The 18,919-nt window shown below is 39.7% G+C and overlaps 1 protein-coding gene across 50 annotated transcripts in view; it reads right to left on the reverse strand.

The window, feature by feature from the left end:
- TFDP2 (transcription factor Dp-2) overlaps positions 1 to 18,919 on the reverse strand; it is a 197,046-nt gene that overhangs the window by 17,873 nt on the left and 160,254 nt on the right. For 23 of the 50 annotated variants that reach the window (NM_001261774.1, XM_028843368.2, XM_015131938.3 and 20 more), the window contains 3 exon segments: positions 316 to 384; positions 4,350 to 4,493; positions 7,061 to 7,223. In NM_001261774.1, coding sequence (NP_001248703.1) covers positions 316 to 384; positions 4,350 to 4,493; positions 7,061 to 7,223 — 376 coding nt within the window. 50 annotated transcript variants of the gene reach the window in all.

Here is an 18,919-nt window from a genome sequence, read left to right on the forward strand (position 1 = left end):
GGTTAAAACTAACAAACACAAAAAGACACCTGACAGTTTATGTTTGGAGAGGCCTGAGTGTCAACGGTGAACTGCTGCCTGGTGTAAGTCATACACAGGGCAGGGAAGCTGCTGTGGAGCTGAGATGATGGCAACAGATGGGACCATCTTAAGGCAAAGCACGTGGATGGCAACAAGCTAGGAGGTAAGAGAGGCTGCTCTGCCGTGGGCTCACCACACACTACTCAGAGGCACCACAATTAGAAAACACACTGACTCCAAAAGGCAGGAAGTGGAGAAATAGGGAAGGTAATGAAAACATCGTGGCATCTTTACCTGTAGAAGAAGTTCTTGCAACTGGGCCCGCTTCTGCTTTATCCGTTCTATCCGCCTCTGCTTCTCTATCTTTAAAACATTGGTTACAAAATAATATGAACACAGGTAGAGTATAAAGTATCATTCACTTTCCAGGTCCCTATTCTGAGATAACCATTTTCCCTAGAGAAACTCAACCCATTTTAACAATATGAATAAAGACAAATCATATCTTTGTAGGGGGCAGGGGTTGGAGTGAACAAGTAGGCACAACATCAGATCTGTGGCAACTGTCATCAAAAATGAAATCATATACTTAATGAATACTTGTTAGCAGTACTTGTTGCAATTATTATTCAAGTTCTAATCAAAGTAATAGTACCACTTAGTTTATACTTACTCTATCTGCCAACACAAAAGTAAGCATTTTACACACATTATCTTAATTCATCTTCACAAAAACCTTATGAGTTAAGTCCTGTTGTTATCCACTTTGCATCGAAGGAAATGGAGGCATAGAGGGCTTGAGTAACTACCCAATGTCACGCAGCTAGTGAATGGCAAGAGTCAAGATTTGAACCTAAACCCTCTGGCTACAGGGACTCTATTATTAATTACTTTGTTATATTACTCCTCTGAGAATAAGGCAAGATCTTATTTACAATTTCAGTTTAGCTGACTCTTCAATGAGGACAGCTGATCATACAGATATCTCACACATCATGGTAGGCTGGGCGTAGTGGCTCACGCCTGTAATCCCAGCACTTTGGGAGGCCAAGGTGGGAGAATCACTTGAGATCAGGAGTTTGAGACCAGCCTGGCCAACATGGCGAAACCCCGTCTCTACAAAAAATACAAAAGCCGTGTGTAGTGGCGCGCGCCTATAGTCCCAGCTAATTGGGAGGCTGAGACACAAGAATTGCTTGAACTCGGGAGGTGGAGGTTGCAGTGAGCCGAGATCACGCCACTGCACTCCAGCCTGGGCAACAAAGCAAGACCCTGTCTCAAAAAAAAAAAAAAAAAAAAAAAGAAACATGCTTATTGGACAAATTTTCCAGCTTCAAACCACTGCTTTTTTTTTCTCAATCTGATAACTACTTAAAGAAAACAGACTTAGGGTCTGAACTTCCTTGCAGTTGAGTTCCTCACTGTCTCCTTGGGCAAAAGCCAAAGACATCTATTAAGAAAATTTATGGCCGGGAGTGGTGGCTCACGCCTGTAATCCCAGTACTTTGGGAGGCCAAGGTGGGCGGATCACGAGGTCAGGAGTTCGAGAGCAGCCTGGCCAAGAGACCAGCCTGGCCCATAAAGTGAAACTTTGTCTCTACTAAAAAAAAAAAAAAAAAAAAAAAAAAATTAGCCAGGCATAGTGGCAGGCACCAGTAATCCCATCTACTTGGGAGGCTGAGGCAGGAGAATTGCTTGAACCTGGGAGGTGGAGGTTGCAGGAGCTGACAAAGATCGTGCCATTGAACTCCAGCCTGGGTGACAGAGCAAAACTCCAACTCAAAACAAAAAAAAAAAAAAGAAAGAAAATTTACAGGAGCCCATTGGTTTGGACTGAGCTCCTGCACTAGGCCCCAACAGACCAAACTAAAATGGAGTCACTCATGCTGAAGTTCCATGCCACCAGGCCAAAACTAAGTTGTTTATCTGACCTAGGAAATCAGGAGAGAAAGACAGAATAGTAAACTACCCAAACAGGCCAGTTGCAGCTGGCATAAGAGAGTCTTCTCTGTTTTACCCTTACAAGGAAAGTGACATTGAAATGTCCAGTCTGCTTTTTCATCTGTTTCTGCCTCTATCTGCCTTTGCTGCTTCTCTATCTTTAAAACACTGAATAATGTTCAACCTCTTCTGCTCAGCTTATAGGAACACTCATTCTACTTACTAGTGAGGTATTGCCAGATTCTAGAATCACAAATAAAAGACAATTAAGATCTTTAAATTTGTTACAATTTTGTCTTTCGATCATCAAATAAGACATTTTTCTTTTCTGCTTCAGCAGATTATCTCTTACTTGCTCCGCATCCAGTCTAGTTTATACTAGGGAGTTTCCATTCATGATTCCTCTATCCACCACGTTTTACTTTTAAATTACTTAAGATTCACGTAAAATCTGTGTGGCGTTCTACATTGGAAAAGATGTTGTAGGAGCATCCCTTTATCAGAAGCTCTGACAAGCAAGGCCCCTTATCTGTCCCTCATCCAACTAGGTCAAGCCACACCGATTCTACCTCTATAACACCTCTCCAATCTCATGGCCACTGCTGTTAACTCAGACCATCTCTAATCCCCCTCCTCCATTCCATTTCCTTCCCTACCTGTTAATTTTACTTCCAACCCACTGGCAGAGTGATCCTTCAAAAAACATCCTATCAACCCTTCTCTTTGTAATTTATCAACTGCTTCCCTTTGTTTACAGGATCAGGTCCCCACTGCTTAACACTTAGATATCTATCCATCTTTCTAAATGCCTGTTCCCTAGCCACACCCAGCTCCAGGCAAGCTTTCTCACGCCTGTCTCAGCCCATGCAGCGCCTCTGCCTGGAAGGCCCTCCCCACCCGTATCCACTTGGCAAACTACTCCCACCTCATGCCTGAGCTCTGGGATTATCTCCTTGGTAAAGCCCTCCCCCATCCCTCTTTGCAGAGAATCTGTACATTTCTTTCATAGGAGTAATCACATTTTTGGTTAACTCTTTTACATTTCTCTTCTCCCCAGTTAGAATGACAGTTCCTTGGGTTCAGAGATTTGCCTTGTATAACCTGTGATTAAGCACAAGGTAGATGTGAATAGGTTTTTTTGCTTAGTAAGTCTTTAGTATAAGCTCAATATTACTCATGAAAATGATGCTCAAATTCCACTCTATCAGAAGGAAGAAAAACGAGAAAAGGAGGATATTTCCACTGTAGCATATGAAAAATATTATATAGCTTCTGATGAATATCTGGTTTCTCTCTCCATCCATAAGTATAATAATACCAAATAACTGAATTGCTGGGGAGAAAAAAGACTGAGAAAAACAGAAAACCAATCTTAATTATCTCCCAAAGCTATATGTATATACACACACACACACATATATATATATACATTTTTTTAAAGATGGAGTCTTGCTCTTATCGCCTAGACTGGAGTGCAATGGCATCATCTTGGTTCACTGTAACCTCTGCCTCCCGGGTTCAAAGGATTCTCCTGCCTCAGCCTTCCCAGTGGCTGGGATCACAGGCGTCCGCCACTGGCTAATTTTTGTATTTTTAGTAGAGATGGGGTTTCACCATTTTGGCCAGGCTGCTTGAACTCCTGACCTCAGGTGATCCACCCACCTTGGCCTCCCAAAGTGCTGGGATTATAGGCGTGAGCCACTGCGCCTGGCCCCAAAGCCGTATTTAACCTCAGTTTATTCCATTTATGGTCATGGTAGTAAAATTATGTCATGTCAATTTAGAAACAGTATGTCAGGGAACATGCTCATGTAGAAAGAATTTTCTATAATGCTTAAAGTTAACAGAACTTAAAATGCTTCTGCATACATAATTCCAAAATTCTATTCATTCTGGTAAAGACACAAACGAAACACTATTCATTCTGTTGCTATTATTTCTAAAGTCAAATGCAAAAGTCTGACTTTCACAGCTATATTCAGAATATTGTGTAACCAATAAAGGAAATCAACAGCCAGCTTGATCCTTTTTTTTTTTTTTTGGATACATACAGCAAGCATCTTATCAAATAAGATACCATTTCACCAAAAGTTTATTAGTAGAGTGCTCAGAATTAACTTAGAATGAAATAAAAATCTTCTCTAAGAAACAGTAAAATCAAACTGTTATTTAACTTTTATATCCCTCAGTTTCATCATTTACAAATTAAACTGTAGACTATACCTATAAGGCACCTTCCAATTCTAAAATTCTACAGTCTGTTAAAAAATGACATAGTATACATGAAAAATTGGAAATATTTTATATTACAATTACATTTTTAAATTAAAATGCCTCTGATGTAAAATAATACAAAAAGCTATTCATAAACAGATTTTCTCACTTACCTCCAGATTCTGACATTCCTGAGCAGAATTGGTAGGCAGGCCAATCCACTTGATTTCTTTTTTTTCCTTTGAAATTATGTTCATTGCCATTAGCACATTTAAAGCATCATAAACTCTTCGCCTAATGTTTTTCTGATCGTAAGCCTGCTAAAAAACATTTTCATTGAGTGATAATTAAGGGTTAAGATACAGTCACATGATATTAATATGTCAAATTAATATTATGTCTTCAAAGTGCTGGAAGGATTCTATTTTTTTATTTAGCAAACTGACAAAGACATCCAAAAGAATTCTATATTCCGTGAAAATATCCTTCAAAATTAAAGATGAAATAAAAATACTTTCAAACAATATAAAACAAAATAATCTTAAAAATAAAGATCATGTTACCTGCAGATCTACACTGAAATATACTAAAGGGATTTCTTCAGGTAGAAGAAATATCATCTAAGATGGGAGCTTAGAGATGTAGGATAGAATGAAGACCAATCCAAAAGGTAAATATGTGGGTAAATCTCAATTTTCACTGTATAAAACAATAATAATGTCTTATGGAGGCTAGAATAAATACAGAACTTAATTAATATACATGACAATAAATAGTATATATTAACAGAAAAACATATTGGAGGTAAAGTGTTCTAAGCCCTTGCATTATCTGGGAGGATTTTAGACTTAAAAAAATCAAGGACATTTATTCAAGTTCTGGGTAAAACTGTGCTTCTCAAAATGTGTTCCTTGACCACTGTTGATCTGCAAATTGTCTCCAATCTACAATGAGATTAGGAACTTGCACCAAAATATAATCCTCTATATGACAATGGACACTGTTCATTCAGTTCAGTTGACCATTTTTCTTCTTTTTTTTTTGAGACAGCGTCTCGGTCTGTTGCCCGGGCTGGAGTACAGTGGCGCGATCTCAGCTCACTGCAACCTCCACTTACCAGGTTCAAGTGACTCTTCTGTCTCAGCCTCCTGAGTAGCTGAGACTACAGGCGCGTGCCACTGCACCCAGCTAATTTTTGTATTTTTAGTAGAGACGGGGTTTCACCATATTGGCCAGGCTGATCTCAAATTCCTGACCTCGTGATCTGCCCGCCTTGACCTCCCAAAGTGCTGGGATTACAGGCGTGAGTCACCCACCTGGCCTTTTTCTTCTATTTTTTTTGATAGAAAGACTTACTCAATGAAGGAAACCATGTTGGTTTACAACGTGGAACAAGGTCCTCAGGAAATGCAATGATAATAAAGGATGGTGGAGAACACTGAATCCACCTAAATATAAAACTAGATCTAAGTAAGTGGGGGATTTAAGTTATAGAACTGAATGTAAATATTAGAAATCTTGACAATAGGCAAGAAATCTTGACAATAACATCAATAGATATTAGAAATCTTGACAATGATTAGAAATCTTGACAATGATTAGAAATCTTGACAATGCTTGTAATCCCACCACTTTGAGAGGCTGAGGCGGGCGGATCACCTGAGGTCAGGAGTTCAAGACCAGTCTGGCCAACATGGCAAAACCCCATCTCTACTAAAAAATACAAAACTAAGCTGGGCGTGGTGGCACATGCCTGTAATCCCAGCTACCTGGGAGGCTGAGGCAGGAAAATCTCTTGAATCCAGGAGACGGAGGTTGCAGTGAGTCAAGATTGTGCCACTGCACTCCAGTCTGGGTGACAAAGCTAGACTCTGTCTCAAAAAAAAAAAAAAGAAATGTTGACCCTGCAGAAACAATGATCCTGTAACAACAAGTCCTGGGAGGAGGCAATGTGGTAGGTATGCCAATTTCCTCTTTTTGATATTGGAAGGGATATGGATGTTATTCAAAGCAGATTAAATAATAATAAAGGGTTCAGCACAATATTTATTTAAAGTAATAAAAATAACTGTAATAATAATAATGTTATTATTATTATTTTCCCGAGACAGAGTCTTGCTCTGTTGCCCAGGCTGTAGTGCAGTGGTGAGATCTTGGCTCACTGCAACGTTTGCCTCCCAGGTTCAAGCAATTCTCCTGCCTCAGCCTCCTGAGTAGCTGGGATTACAGGAACGTGCCACCATGCCTGGCTATTTTTTTGTATTTTTAGTAGAAACAGGGTTTCACAGTGTTAGCCAGGATGGTGTCGATCTCCTGACCTCGTGATCCGCCCACCTCGGTCTCCCAAAGTGCTGGGATTACAGGCGTGAGCCACCATGCCAAATATTTTTTAAATGTTAAAACAAAAAAATGCAACTAAGGCCAGGTGCAGTGGCTCACGCCTGTAATCCCGGCACTTTGGAAGGCCGAGGCAGGTGGATCACCTGAGGTCAGGAGTTTGAGACCAGCCTAGCCAACATGGTGAAACCCTGTCTCTACTAAAAGTACAAAAATTAGCTGCGAATGGTGGTGTGCGCCTGTAATCCCAGCTACGCGGGAGGCTGAGGCACAAGAAGAGCTTGAACCTGGGAGGCAGAGGTTGCAGTGAGCCAAGATCGCACCACTGAACTCCAGCGTGGGCGACAGAGCGAGGATCCATCTAAAAAAAAAAGAATTCCCTCCAAAATAAAACTCAACAACAACAAAAAATCCCCCAAAATAAAGGATGAAACCCTCAAGTATAATTGTTCATCTAGCTTACCTGATTCCTCAAATCTATAACAAAGATAACACAAAGAGATACCATCATCCATCAAAATCAATGTCAGGTTCATGATCTACCTACCGAATCAGCAGCCAAATGGTTATTTGAATTGGTGAACTCTGACACCAGCTCATCAGCGACTTCATTGTATGATGTTGTACCTTTTCGTTGAACTTTCTCACACACCTTCATTGAAAAGTGTCTCAAGCCTTTCCCATTTTTATCTCCTTTTTTGCTTCGTTTACTAGAAGGGAAAAAAGTTTTTTTACTCCATTATACATATTAGAGACTTCCTTTACAAATCTCTGTAAGATAATTCAAGAAGACAGTAATTTAACTTTTACTTCGGGTGTCAAAAATTTAAATTGAATAGAGATGAGAAAATGTTTACTTAAACTTACTTTTTGCCTTAAAGGCCTAATAAAGTATGAAGTTAGAGTGTTTTTCTATGCACATCATTTATTTATTTATTCAACAAATATTTATTGACCAGTTACTATTCTATGCCAGATACTGTTATTGACACTGAGAATAAGTCAGTGAAAAAACACAAAAACTTTGCCCTTGTATAGCTAACATACTTATCTTTTCGTATTCTATGTAGATTATAGGTTTTTTACTGAAATTAAAACTACAGTCATTTGCCACAGAAGGACATTTCAGTCAATGACGGGCCGCATATACAACAGTAGTCCAATAAGATTACAATGGAATTGAAAAATTCTCATTGCCTAGTGAGGTAGTAACTATCATAATGCCATAGCATGATGCAATACTCACATGTTTGTGGTGATGCTGGCAAACAAACCTACTGCTCTGCCAGTCCTATAAAAGTCTAGCAAATGCAATTATGGACAGTACATAATACTTGATAATGATAATAAATGACTATGTTACTGGTTTCTGTATTTACTAAACTATACTTTTCATCATTTTAGAGCGTACTTCTTCAAATTATAAATTAAAAGTTAACTGTAAAAAGCCTCGGGCAATCCTTCAGGAGGTATCCAGAAGAATGCATTGTTATCACAGGAGATGACAGCTCCATGTGTGTTACTGCCCCTAAAGACCTTCCAGTGGGACAAGATGTGGAGGTAGGGGACAGTGATATTGATGATCTTGACCTCCCTGTAGGCCTAGGATAGTGTGTCTCAGTTTTCTTTTCTTTTTTGGAGAGAGAGTCTCACCCTATCCCCTAGGCTGGAGTACAGTGGCATGATCTCTACTCACTGCAACCTCTGCATCCCAGGTTCAAGCGATTCTCCTGCCTCAGCCTCCCCAGTAGCTGGGATTACAGGTGTGCGCCACCACACCTGGCTCATTTTTGTATTTTTAGTAGAGACAGGGTTTCATCATGTTGGCCAAGCTGTTCTAGAACTCCTGACCTCAGGTGATCCACCCGCCTTGGCCCCCCAAAGTGCTGGGATTACAGGCGTGAGCCACTGCGCCTGGCCCCTGTCTCAGTTTTCTGTTTTGGGGGGTTTCTTTGGATTCAGGGTCTCACTCTGTTGCCTGGGCTAGAGTGCAGTGGTGCCATCATGGCTCACTGCAGCCTAAACCTCCTGTGCTCAAGTGATCCTTCCACCTCAACCTTCCAAGTAGTTAGAATTACAGGTGCATGTCACCATGCCTGGCTAATTTCTTTTCTTTTTTGTAGAGACAGGGTCTCGTTATGTTGCCCAGGCTGCTCTTGAACTCCTGACCTCAAGTGATCCCTCCCATCTCAGCCTCCCAAAGTGTTGGGTTATAAGTGTGAGCCACCCTGCCCAGCCACATCTCAGTGTTCAACAAAAAAGTTTCAAAAGTTAAAAAAAAAAGAAAATTAAGGATATAAAGAAAATATTTTTGTACAGCTGTACAATGTGTAATGATTAATCAGGGTAATCGGGGTATCCATCATCTCAAGCCTTTTTTGTTTCTTTGTATTAGGAACATTCCAATTCCTTTCCTCTAGTTACTTAAAATATACAATCAATTGTTGTTAACTACAGCATCCTATTGTACTACCAAATACTAGATATTATTCATTCTATCTAAGTGTATTTTTGGACCCATTAATATGTTTTTTTTTGTTTTTTTTTTTTAAAAGAGTCTCACTCTATCCCCTAGGCTGGAGTGCAGTGGTGCGACCTCAGCTCACTGAGAATCCCGGCTTCAAGCGATTCTCCTGCCTCAGCCTCCTGAGTAGCTGGCATTACAAGCGCCTATCCCCATGACTGGCTAATTTTTGTAGTTTTAGTAGAGATGGGGTTTCACCATGTTAGTCAGGCTGGTTTCAAACTCCTGACCTCAAGTGATCCATCCGCCTTGGCCTCCCAAAGTGCTGGGATTACAAGTGTGAGCCACTGCTCCCAGCCAATATTGTCTGCATTTTAAGTCAAGTATTATTACAAGATTAAAACAGTTTGAGAATATTAAAAAGTTTATGAAGTAAAAAAGTTATAGTAAGCTAAGGTCAACTTATTATTGAAGAAGAAAAAATCTTTTTAAAATAAATTAGTGTAGCGTAAGTATACAGTGATTATAAAGTCTAAAGTAGTGTGCAGTAAAGTCCTAGGCCTTCACATTCACTCACCACTCACTGACTCACCCAGAGCAACTTCCAGTCCTGCAAGCTCCATTCATGAAAAGTGCCCTATAAAGGTGTATCATTAAAAAAAATCTTTTACAAGGTATTTTTACTCTACCTTTTCTATGTTTAGGTATGTTTAAATACACAAATACTTATCACTGTATTACAATTACCTATAGTATTCAAACCAGTAACATGCCGGGCAGATTTGCAGCCCAGGGGCAATAGGCTATACCACCCTGGGTTTGGGTAGGTACAGTTGATGATGTTCACACAGCAATGAAATCGCCTAATGAAGCATTTCTCAGAACATATCCCCTCACTGAGTGATGTGGGACTGCGAATATATTTATTGATAAATAATTTACATGTTCTATGTTACGTACATAGAAACAGATACTAAATATGCAGTTTTAAAAGGAATATGAGAAAAGGGTATCTACTTTCTTTTTCCTACATTCCCAAAGAATTGTGTATGCATCCCTTGTGATAGTGTAGGATGGTATAGGTATCTTACCTCACAGACTACTTATTTGAAATAATGTGAAATCACTAAAATATACTGAAAAGTATTAAGTAGGGGAGTAGAATGGTGAGATTTTCAGTTAGGCAGACATTCTCACTGCAAAGCAGAAGATTTGGGGATCAGAATTAATAACAGCAGAAGTGAAATTTATGAGGCACAAGCAGAGATAGCAAGACCAATTGAGAGGGTACTGCAATAGTCCACGTAAGAGAATATGAATCTCCAAACTGAGGTAGTGGTAGGGCAGGAGACAAAAAGATGGATTTACAAAATTTAAAAGACAAAAGTCAATAAAATTGTCTGAAGTCGAGGGTAAGGAAGAGAGGAATAGTACAATGACCTCTAGAAAGAAGGGTCATTTACTGAGATCAAAGAGATGAATTAAATTTATGAGTTGCATTTTAAACCTCCTAATCAGCACTGTCTAATACCCCTAGGCACAACTCACATGTGGCTACTGAGTACTTGAAATGTGGGAAGGGTGAATTGAGATGTGTCGTAAGTTTAACACACTGGATTTTAAATACTTAATATAAGGAATGAATGTAAAATACCTCACTAGTGATTTTTATATTTAATTACACATTGAAATACAATATTTTGGATATACTGGATTAAATTAAAAATATTAAAATTAACTTCAAATATTTATTTTCTTTTAAAATTTCTATTGGGCAGCAATAATGTTGTGTATGGGATTATATAGCTATGTTAAAGGCAGCAATAAGATAAGGTGATTTCACGCAATCACTTGGCTAATTGGCTCTCTATAGTCATAACCTGGATAATATTTGTAGTCATACCTGGATAATATTTAAAGGAAGAAATTAAACATAGTCCTTAAGTAGGAACAACTACAATTTTAAAAACTATTATGAAATGGTGATGGCTATACTCTTAAAAAGTAGATACAAGCCTACATGTGACAGTTTTATAAAATCAGTTCAGTGCATAAATTAATAATAAACTTGAAGAAAACTTGGTTAAATATCACATTAGTAAACTATCAGATACATATTTTGAGCAGTTTACTCCATTTAACTCTGATCCACAGTACTTCATCTGAAAAATGCAGAATACCCATCTCATAAGTTGTGAGGATGAAATGCATATAACATATGGTACACTAGGTATACTACAAGTGATTTTATCCCCTTCACGAGCTGCCAGAATTTTCATAAGCAATATAAAACCAGAGGGCACCATTCAACAATGGCTGAATCAATAAATTAAGCTCATTATTTGGAAGGTTAATAGAATATCATGCCTTAACATCAACACTAAAATTCAACAAAGGAGGTTAGAAGAGTCAACACCTGCCATACACAAATGAGAGATTTGGTCCTACAACCAATCCAGTAAGCCACTTTGAAAGTTAAGCAAAAAATGTCTCTAGTTAAAGAACACTAAAAGGCAAAAGGCTATATAAAGAACTACAACAACAAGAAACCAAACAACTCAATTCAAAAATGGGCAAAGGGCCAGGTGCCGTGGCTCATGCCTGTAATCCCAGCACTTTGGGAGGCCAAGGCAAGGGGATCACTTGACGTCAGGAGTTTGAGACCAGCCTGGCCAACATGGTGAAACCCCATCTCCACACACACACACACACACACACACACACACACACAAGCTGGGCGTGGTGGTACACATCTGTAATCCCAGCTACACGGGAGGCTGCGGCATGAGAATCACTTGAACCTGGGAGGCGGAGGTTACAGTCCATGCCACTGCACTGCAGCCTAGGAGTAAGACTCTGTCTCAAGAAGAAGAAAAAAAAAATGCCAAAAGACTTAATAGTCATTTATTCAAAGAAGATATACAAATGGCCAAAAAGTGCATGAAAAGATGCTCAACATCACTCATCATTAGAGAAATGTAAATCAAAACCATAATGAGATGCTACTTCATACCCATTAGAATGGCTATTAAAGAAACAAAAACTGAAAATGAGAAAGTGTTGGAGAGGATGTAGAGAAACTGCATCCATTATACACTGGTGGTGGAAATACAAAATGATACAGCCACTGTGGAAAACAATACGGCAATTTCTCAAAAAAGTAAACATAGAATTACCATATGATCCAGTAATTCTACTTCTGGGTATATACCCAGATGAATCTGAAAGCAGGAACTCAACAGATATTTGTACACCCATGTTCATAGCACCATTATTCACAAGAGTTAAAATGTGGAAGCAACCCAACTGCCCACCAATGGATAAAGAGATAAAATGTGGTATTTACATATAATGAAATACATTCAGCCTTAAAAAGGAATAAAATTCTAATATATGCTACACTACAGATGAACCGTGAAGACATAAGTGACATAAGCCAGACATAAGAAGATAAATATTGCCTGGGCATGGTGGCTCACATCTGTAATCTCAGCACTTTGGGAGGCTGAGGCAGGCAGATCACAAGGTCAAGAGATCAAGACCATCCTGGCCAATGTGGTGAAACCCCGCTTACTAAAAATACAAAAATTAGCTGGCGTCGTGGCGCGTGCCTGTAGTCTCAGCTACTTGGGAGGCTGAGGCAGGAGAATCACTTGAACCTGGGAGGCGGAGGTTGTAGTGAGCCAAGATCACACCACTGTACGCGCCTGGTGACAGAGCGAGACTCCATCTCAAAAAAAAAAAAAAAAAAAAAAAGATATTGTATGATTTCACTTATATGAAATCAAATTATAGTCAAAATCATAGTCAGAAAGTAGAACAGAGGGACTGTGGGAGAGTGGGAAATGTAGTGTTGTTGCTTCATGGGGACAGAGTTTCAATACAGGATGATGAAAAAGTTCTGGAGATGGATAGTGGTGACAGTTGCCCAACAATTTATTATTTCTCCATAGTTCTTTTGCTCTTGAACTGACTTGTTTTGCTGTCTTTTATGCTTAAGTTTTGATTTCATGGCTTCATTAGCTGTATATTTCTGCAAATAAGATGCTGTAGTTTATGCATTATGTTACGTGTTTCATCATCAATTATGGCTACAAAACCAAATTCAATATGAGAGGGGGTCATGTTTCTGAGCAAAACTAATACAAACTCTATTGTATTCATTTTACTGTTCTTTTTTTTTTTTACATTGCTCCTTGTGGAGCAGGACTACCCCATAGGTAATGTGCCCAGAGTAGCCTGTTCTTCATTCTTTAAATTACTTCCATTGTCACATCTGGTTAACTACTACTGCTGCCACCTTCAGAAAAGGTATGCTTTTTCTTGAAAAAAATAGTTCAGGATGCTTATATCACCATTAGAAAATGAGGATTAAAATAAAAGTTTACTTTTCTAATTTAGCTAATAATTTTAAATAATAAACCCAGGCTTGTTTGAAAAATTAAAATAAGTGTAAAAATGTTATAAAAATAAATGTCAAAAATCCCTATTCTGGCCAAGCACAGCCTATGATCTAAGCACTTTGGGAAGCCGAGGCAGGCAGATCTCCTGAGCCCAGCAGTTCAAGACCAGCCTGGGCAACAGTGAGACCTCATCTCTACCAAAAATGTAAAAATTAGCCAGGTGTGGTGGTGTATGTATGCCAGCACTCAGGAGGCTGAGGCAGAAGGATTGCTTGTGCCTAGGTGGTTGAGGCTGTAGTGAGCCATAGTTGAGCCACTGCACTTCAGCTTGGGTGACAGAGCAAGATGCTGTCTCAAAAAAAAAAAGGCCGGGTGCGGTGGCTCAAGCCTGTAATCCCAGCACTTTGGGAGGCCGAGACGGGCGGATCACGAGGTCAGGAGATCGAGACCATCCTGGCGAACACGGTGAAACCCCGTCTCTACTAAAAAATACAAAAAACTAGCCAGGCGAGGTGGCAGCGCCTATAGTCCTAGCTACTCGGGAGGCTGAGGCAGGAGAATGGCGCGAACCCGGGAGGCGGAGCTTGCAGTGAGCTGAGATCTGGCCACTGCACTCCAGCCTCGGCGACAGAGCGAGACTCCGTCTCAAAAAAAAAAAAAAAAAAAAGAAAAAAGAAAAAAACCACCTATTTTTTCTTCATAGATTTTCTGTATGCTTCTGGGTTACATTTGATAAATTAACCTTAATAAAAATTAAAGCAAAAACCTAAATGTAGGAGCTAAACCTATCAAACACTTAGAAGAAAACATACATGTTAAGTCTTTGTGACCTTGGATTAGACAAAGATGTTTTAGATATATGACACCAAAAGCATAAGTAACTCAAGAAAAAAATAAATAAATTAAACATCAAAATCAAAAACATTTGTGCCTCAAAAGTCACCATTAAGAATGTGAAAGGTCAATTCACAGATAGGAGAAAAACTCTGCAAATCATGTATTTAATAAGGGATTTCTATCTAGGATATACAAAGAATGCAAATCAAAATGCTTTGAGTTAATTTTTATTAATGAGGTACCATTTCACAAGAAGTGTTAGCAAAAACGTGGAGAAACTGGAATACTCATACATGGCTTATGGGAATGTAAAACGGTACAGCCACTTTGGAAAACAGTCTAGCCATACTCAAAAGGGATAAACAAAGAGTAACTGTATGACCCAGCAATTCCATTCCTAGGTATACACCCAAGGGAAATGAAAACTTACATCCATACAAAACCCTAACAAATGTTCACAGCAGCATCATTCGTAATAGGCAAAAAGTGAAAACAACCCAATTGTCCATCAATTAGTGCACAAATAAGTAAAATGTGGCACATTCATACAATAGAATATTATTTAGGAATAAAAAGGAATGTCTATGTCACAACACGGATAAACCTTAAAAACATGCTTACTGAAAGAAGCCAGTCATAAAGGACCACATATCGTATGTTTCCATTTATATGAAATATTCAGAATAGGCAAATCTACAGACAGAAAGTAGAGTAGTGGTTGTCTAAGAGTGGGAGGGATGAGGGGTTTGAGAGGTTATAGCTAAAGGGTGCCAGGTTTTTTTCTCAGGGGTGATGAAAATATTCTAAAAATTGATTGTTGTGATGGTTGCACAATTCTGTTAATATGCCTAGCCAATGAGTTGTACATTTTGAATGAATGAATTGTATAGTATACGAATTATATATCAACAAAGCTGTGGAAAAATAGTCACATGCTGTAATATGGTCCTCCTGTGCATCACTAGTGAACTGTTTGTACCACAGAGAGCTTACCATGTTAGTTTGACAGTGCTAACATTCTTTTCTTTCTTTCTTTCCTTTTTTTTTGAGACAGAGACTGGCTCTGTCGCCCAGGCTGGAGTGCAATGGCGCAATCTCCGCTCACTGCAACGTCTGCCTCCCAGGTTCAAGCAATTCTCCTGGCTCAGTCTCCCGAGTAACTAGAATTACAAGCACCTGCCAACACCATCATGCCAGGCTAATTTTTGTAGAGATGGGGTTTCACCATGTTGGCCAGGCTGGTCTTGAACTTCTGATCTCTGGTGATCCGCCCACCTCGGCCTCCCAAAGTACTGGGGTTACAGGTGTAAGCCACCATGCCTGGCCGACAGAGCTAAAATTCTAGCTAAATTTTAAAACTCAGAAATTTTAAATAGATAAAATTTAAATTTTAACAAAAATTTCATCAAAATTTCTATCCATCGTGCTTAAATCAACATCAAATTGCTATAAAGGTGTCTGGACTTCAATTTCTGTAACGTGGACTAGGAACAAAGAGTTCTGGACCACTAACAGTATACCAACCACATCTATGTATTTCTGCTTAGGACTACTCTCCTTTTGTTTTTCCTTTCTATATACTTAAGACTTTAGACTTAAAAAAAAATTTAAGCATATAGGTAAGTTATATTTTTACCTATAATTTCATTTAGGTAATAAAAGAAACATTATAAAGTATTTTATATAGAAAGGGATCCTGGGCTGGGCATGGTGGCTCACACCTGTAACACCAGCACTTTGGGAGGCTGAGGTAAGTAGAAGTCAGGAGTTCAAAACCAGCTTGGGCAACGTGGTGAAACCCTGACTCTACTAAAAATACAAAAGCCGGGTGCAGTGACTCACTCCTGTAAGCCCAGCACTTTGGGAGGCTGAGGTGGGCGGATCACCTGAGGTCAGGAGTTTGAGACCAGCCTGGCTAACCTGGTGAAACCCCGTCTCTACTAAAAATACAAAAAATTAGCCGGGTGTGGTGGTATACACCTGTAATCCCAGCTACTTGGGAGGCTGAGGCAGGAGAATTGCTTGAACGCGGGAGGCAGAGGTTGCAGTGAGCAGAGATTGCACCATTGCACTCCAGCTTGGGCAACCAGAGGGAAACTCCATCTCAAAAAATATATATATACATGCATATAAATATAAATATATATATAAAAAATATATATCTATATACACACACACACACACACACACACAAAACTTAGCCAGGTGTGGTGGCATGTGCTTGTAATCCCAGCTACTACGGAGGCTGAGGCACAAGAATCGCTTGAGCCCAGGCGGCAGAGGTTGCAGTGAGCCAAGATGGCACCACTGCATTCCAGCTTGGGCAACACAGCAAGACTCTGTCTCAAAGAAAAAAAAGGGGGGATCCTGGGTTTGACAGGGTTGAAATCACTGCTGTAAAACTGATTATTGTGATTGAGCTTAGTCTATAAAAGATGGGTAGGAAAACACTGCAGGAGCCCACAACATAAGGAAGAAAACTTTCCTTTTCTTCTTATGTAGTCCTGTCCCATCATTTAGTGGCTTACAGTCTAGATGTTGAGACTTACCTGGCTATAGTGTTTAACTTCTCCCTGAGTTTTTAAATGTAAATTTTCATTGACATATATAACACATAAAGAAAAGTACACAAACCATCTGTGTTAAGTGTCTCTTTCTAGTTATAGTTCCACCCAAACCCAACACCTCAAGAATATCTGTTACCATGACTTCTATTATAGTTTTACCTATTTTGAACTTTAAATTAAAATCATATAGTATGTATCCTTTTGTATCTGACACTATTTAAGAGATTCATCACACTTTTCATGTGACTGTATTTCATTCATTTCATTGTATGAATACATTGCAATCCATTCATCCATTCTGCAGATGGGCATTTGGTTTGTTTCTAGTTGGAGGCTAATAGTGCTTCTATAAACTCTCTTGTACACGTTTTTGGTGAATGTGTGCACAAATTTCTGTTGAGTACATGCAAAGAACCGAATTGATGAGTTACAGGGTATGTTTATATTCAACTTCAGCAGATACTGCTAACTCCCAAAATGACTGTATCAATTTAACCTGCCATCAGCAGTGTATGAGCATTCTAGATGCTTCATATCCTTGCCAAACTTAGCACTGTCTATCCTTTTCATTGTAGCCATTCTGATGGATATAAAGTGGTATTGCATTGTGGTTTTCATTTGCATTTTTCTAATGATTAATGCTGATAAACACTTTTCAATGTTTACTGGCTTGTATTTTTTGCTAGAATAAAAAAATTCTGTTCATTTTTTTTTTTTTTTTTGAGACGGAGTCTGGCTCTGTCGTCCGGGCTGGAGTGCAGTGGCCGGATCTGAGATCACTGCAAGCTCCGCCTCCCGGATTTACGCCATTCTCCTGCCTCAGCCTCCCGAGTAGCTGGGACTACAGGCGCCCGCCACCTCGCCCGGCTAGTTTTTTGTATTTTTTAGTAGAGACAGGGTTTCACCGTGTTCGCCAGGATGGTCTCGATCTCCTGACCTCGTGATCCGCCCGTCTCGGCCTCCCAAAGTGCTGGGATTACAGGCTTGAGCCACCGCGCCCGGCCAATTTTTATATGCCCTTATATCCAGCAACCTTGCTAAATTCATTTTTCTCATAATTTGTCTGTAGATTCTTTTGGGTTTTCTTGGGATACAATCACATCACCTGCAAATGGTGCCATTTTATTTCTTCATTTACAATTCTTTTGTTAAGGCTTTCCATTTTGTTTCTTGGCTTACGGCACTAGCAAGGATTTCCACTACAATACTGAATAGAAGTGGTGATTAACTAGGGATCCTCCTTGTTTCTTATGCCAAATTGAAAACTTTTTATTCACTACTAAATGTAATGTTTGCTGTCAGGTGTGTGTGTGTGTTTAGCCAGAAAGCGCGCGTGTGTATGTTTAGCCAGAGTCTCGCTCTGTCACCCAGGCTGGAGTACAGTGGTGCGATCTCGGCTCACTGCAGCCTTTGCCTCCAGGTTCCGGCGATTCTCCTGCCTCAGTCTCCCGAGCTGGGACTACAGGCGCGTCCTGCCACATCCGGCTAATTTTTTGTATTTTTAGTAGAGATGGGGTTCCACCGTGTTGCCCAGGCTGGTGTTGAACTCCTGAGTTCAGGTGATCCACCCACCTCAGCCTCCCAAAGTGTCGGGATTACAGGCATGAGCCACTGCACCTGGCCTGTGTGTTTTTTTTTTTTTTTTAAGACATTCTTCTCGGCTGGGGGCGGTATTTGTATTTTTTCTAGAGATGGGGTTTTCCCATGTTGCTCAGGCTGGTCTTGAATTATTGAGAGCAAGAGAATTGCCTGTGTTGGCCTCCCAAAGTGCTGGGATGCTAGGCGTGAGCCACCGTGCCTGGCCTGCTGTTAGTTTTTGCCAATTGTCTTTAACACACTAAGTTCCCTTCTATTACTAGTTTGACACTTACCATAATGAATAAAGTTTAATCAAGTCAAGTGTTTTCTGTATCAACTGATCATAAAATTTTTCTCCTTTATTTTGTACAAAACCCTAGATTCTCAGGCTCCTGCCCACAAACGGCAAACAACCCCATATCTAAAAGCTACTGTGGAAGTCTCTCATCTTTCCGAGGTTCTTCCTGCTCTAGTTTTAGCCCCTCTAGTTCTCACTGCCTCAGTAGATTTCTGATACCTTCAAATAAGATGATCCCAGCTATTCTTTGCAGCACTAG

The sequence above is a fragment of the Macaca mulatta genome, chromosome 2 (assembly GCF_049350105.2).
Source record: "Macaca mulatta isolate MMU2019108-1 chromosome 2, T2T-MMU8v2.0, whole genome shotgun sequence".
In the NCBI taxonomy this organism is placed as follows: Eukaryota; Metazoa; Chordata; class Mammalia; order Primates; family Cercopithecidae; genus Macaca; species Macaca mulatta.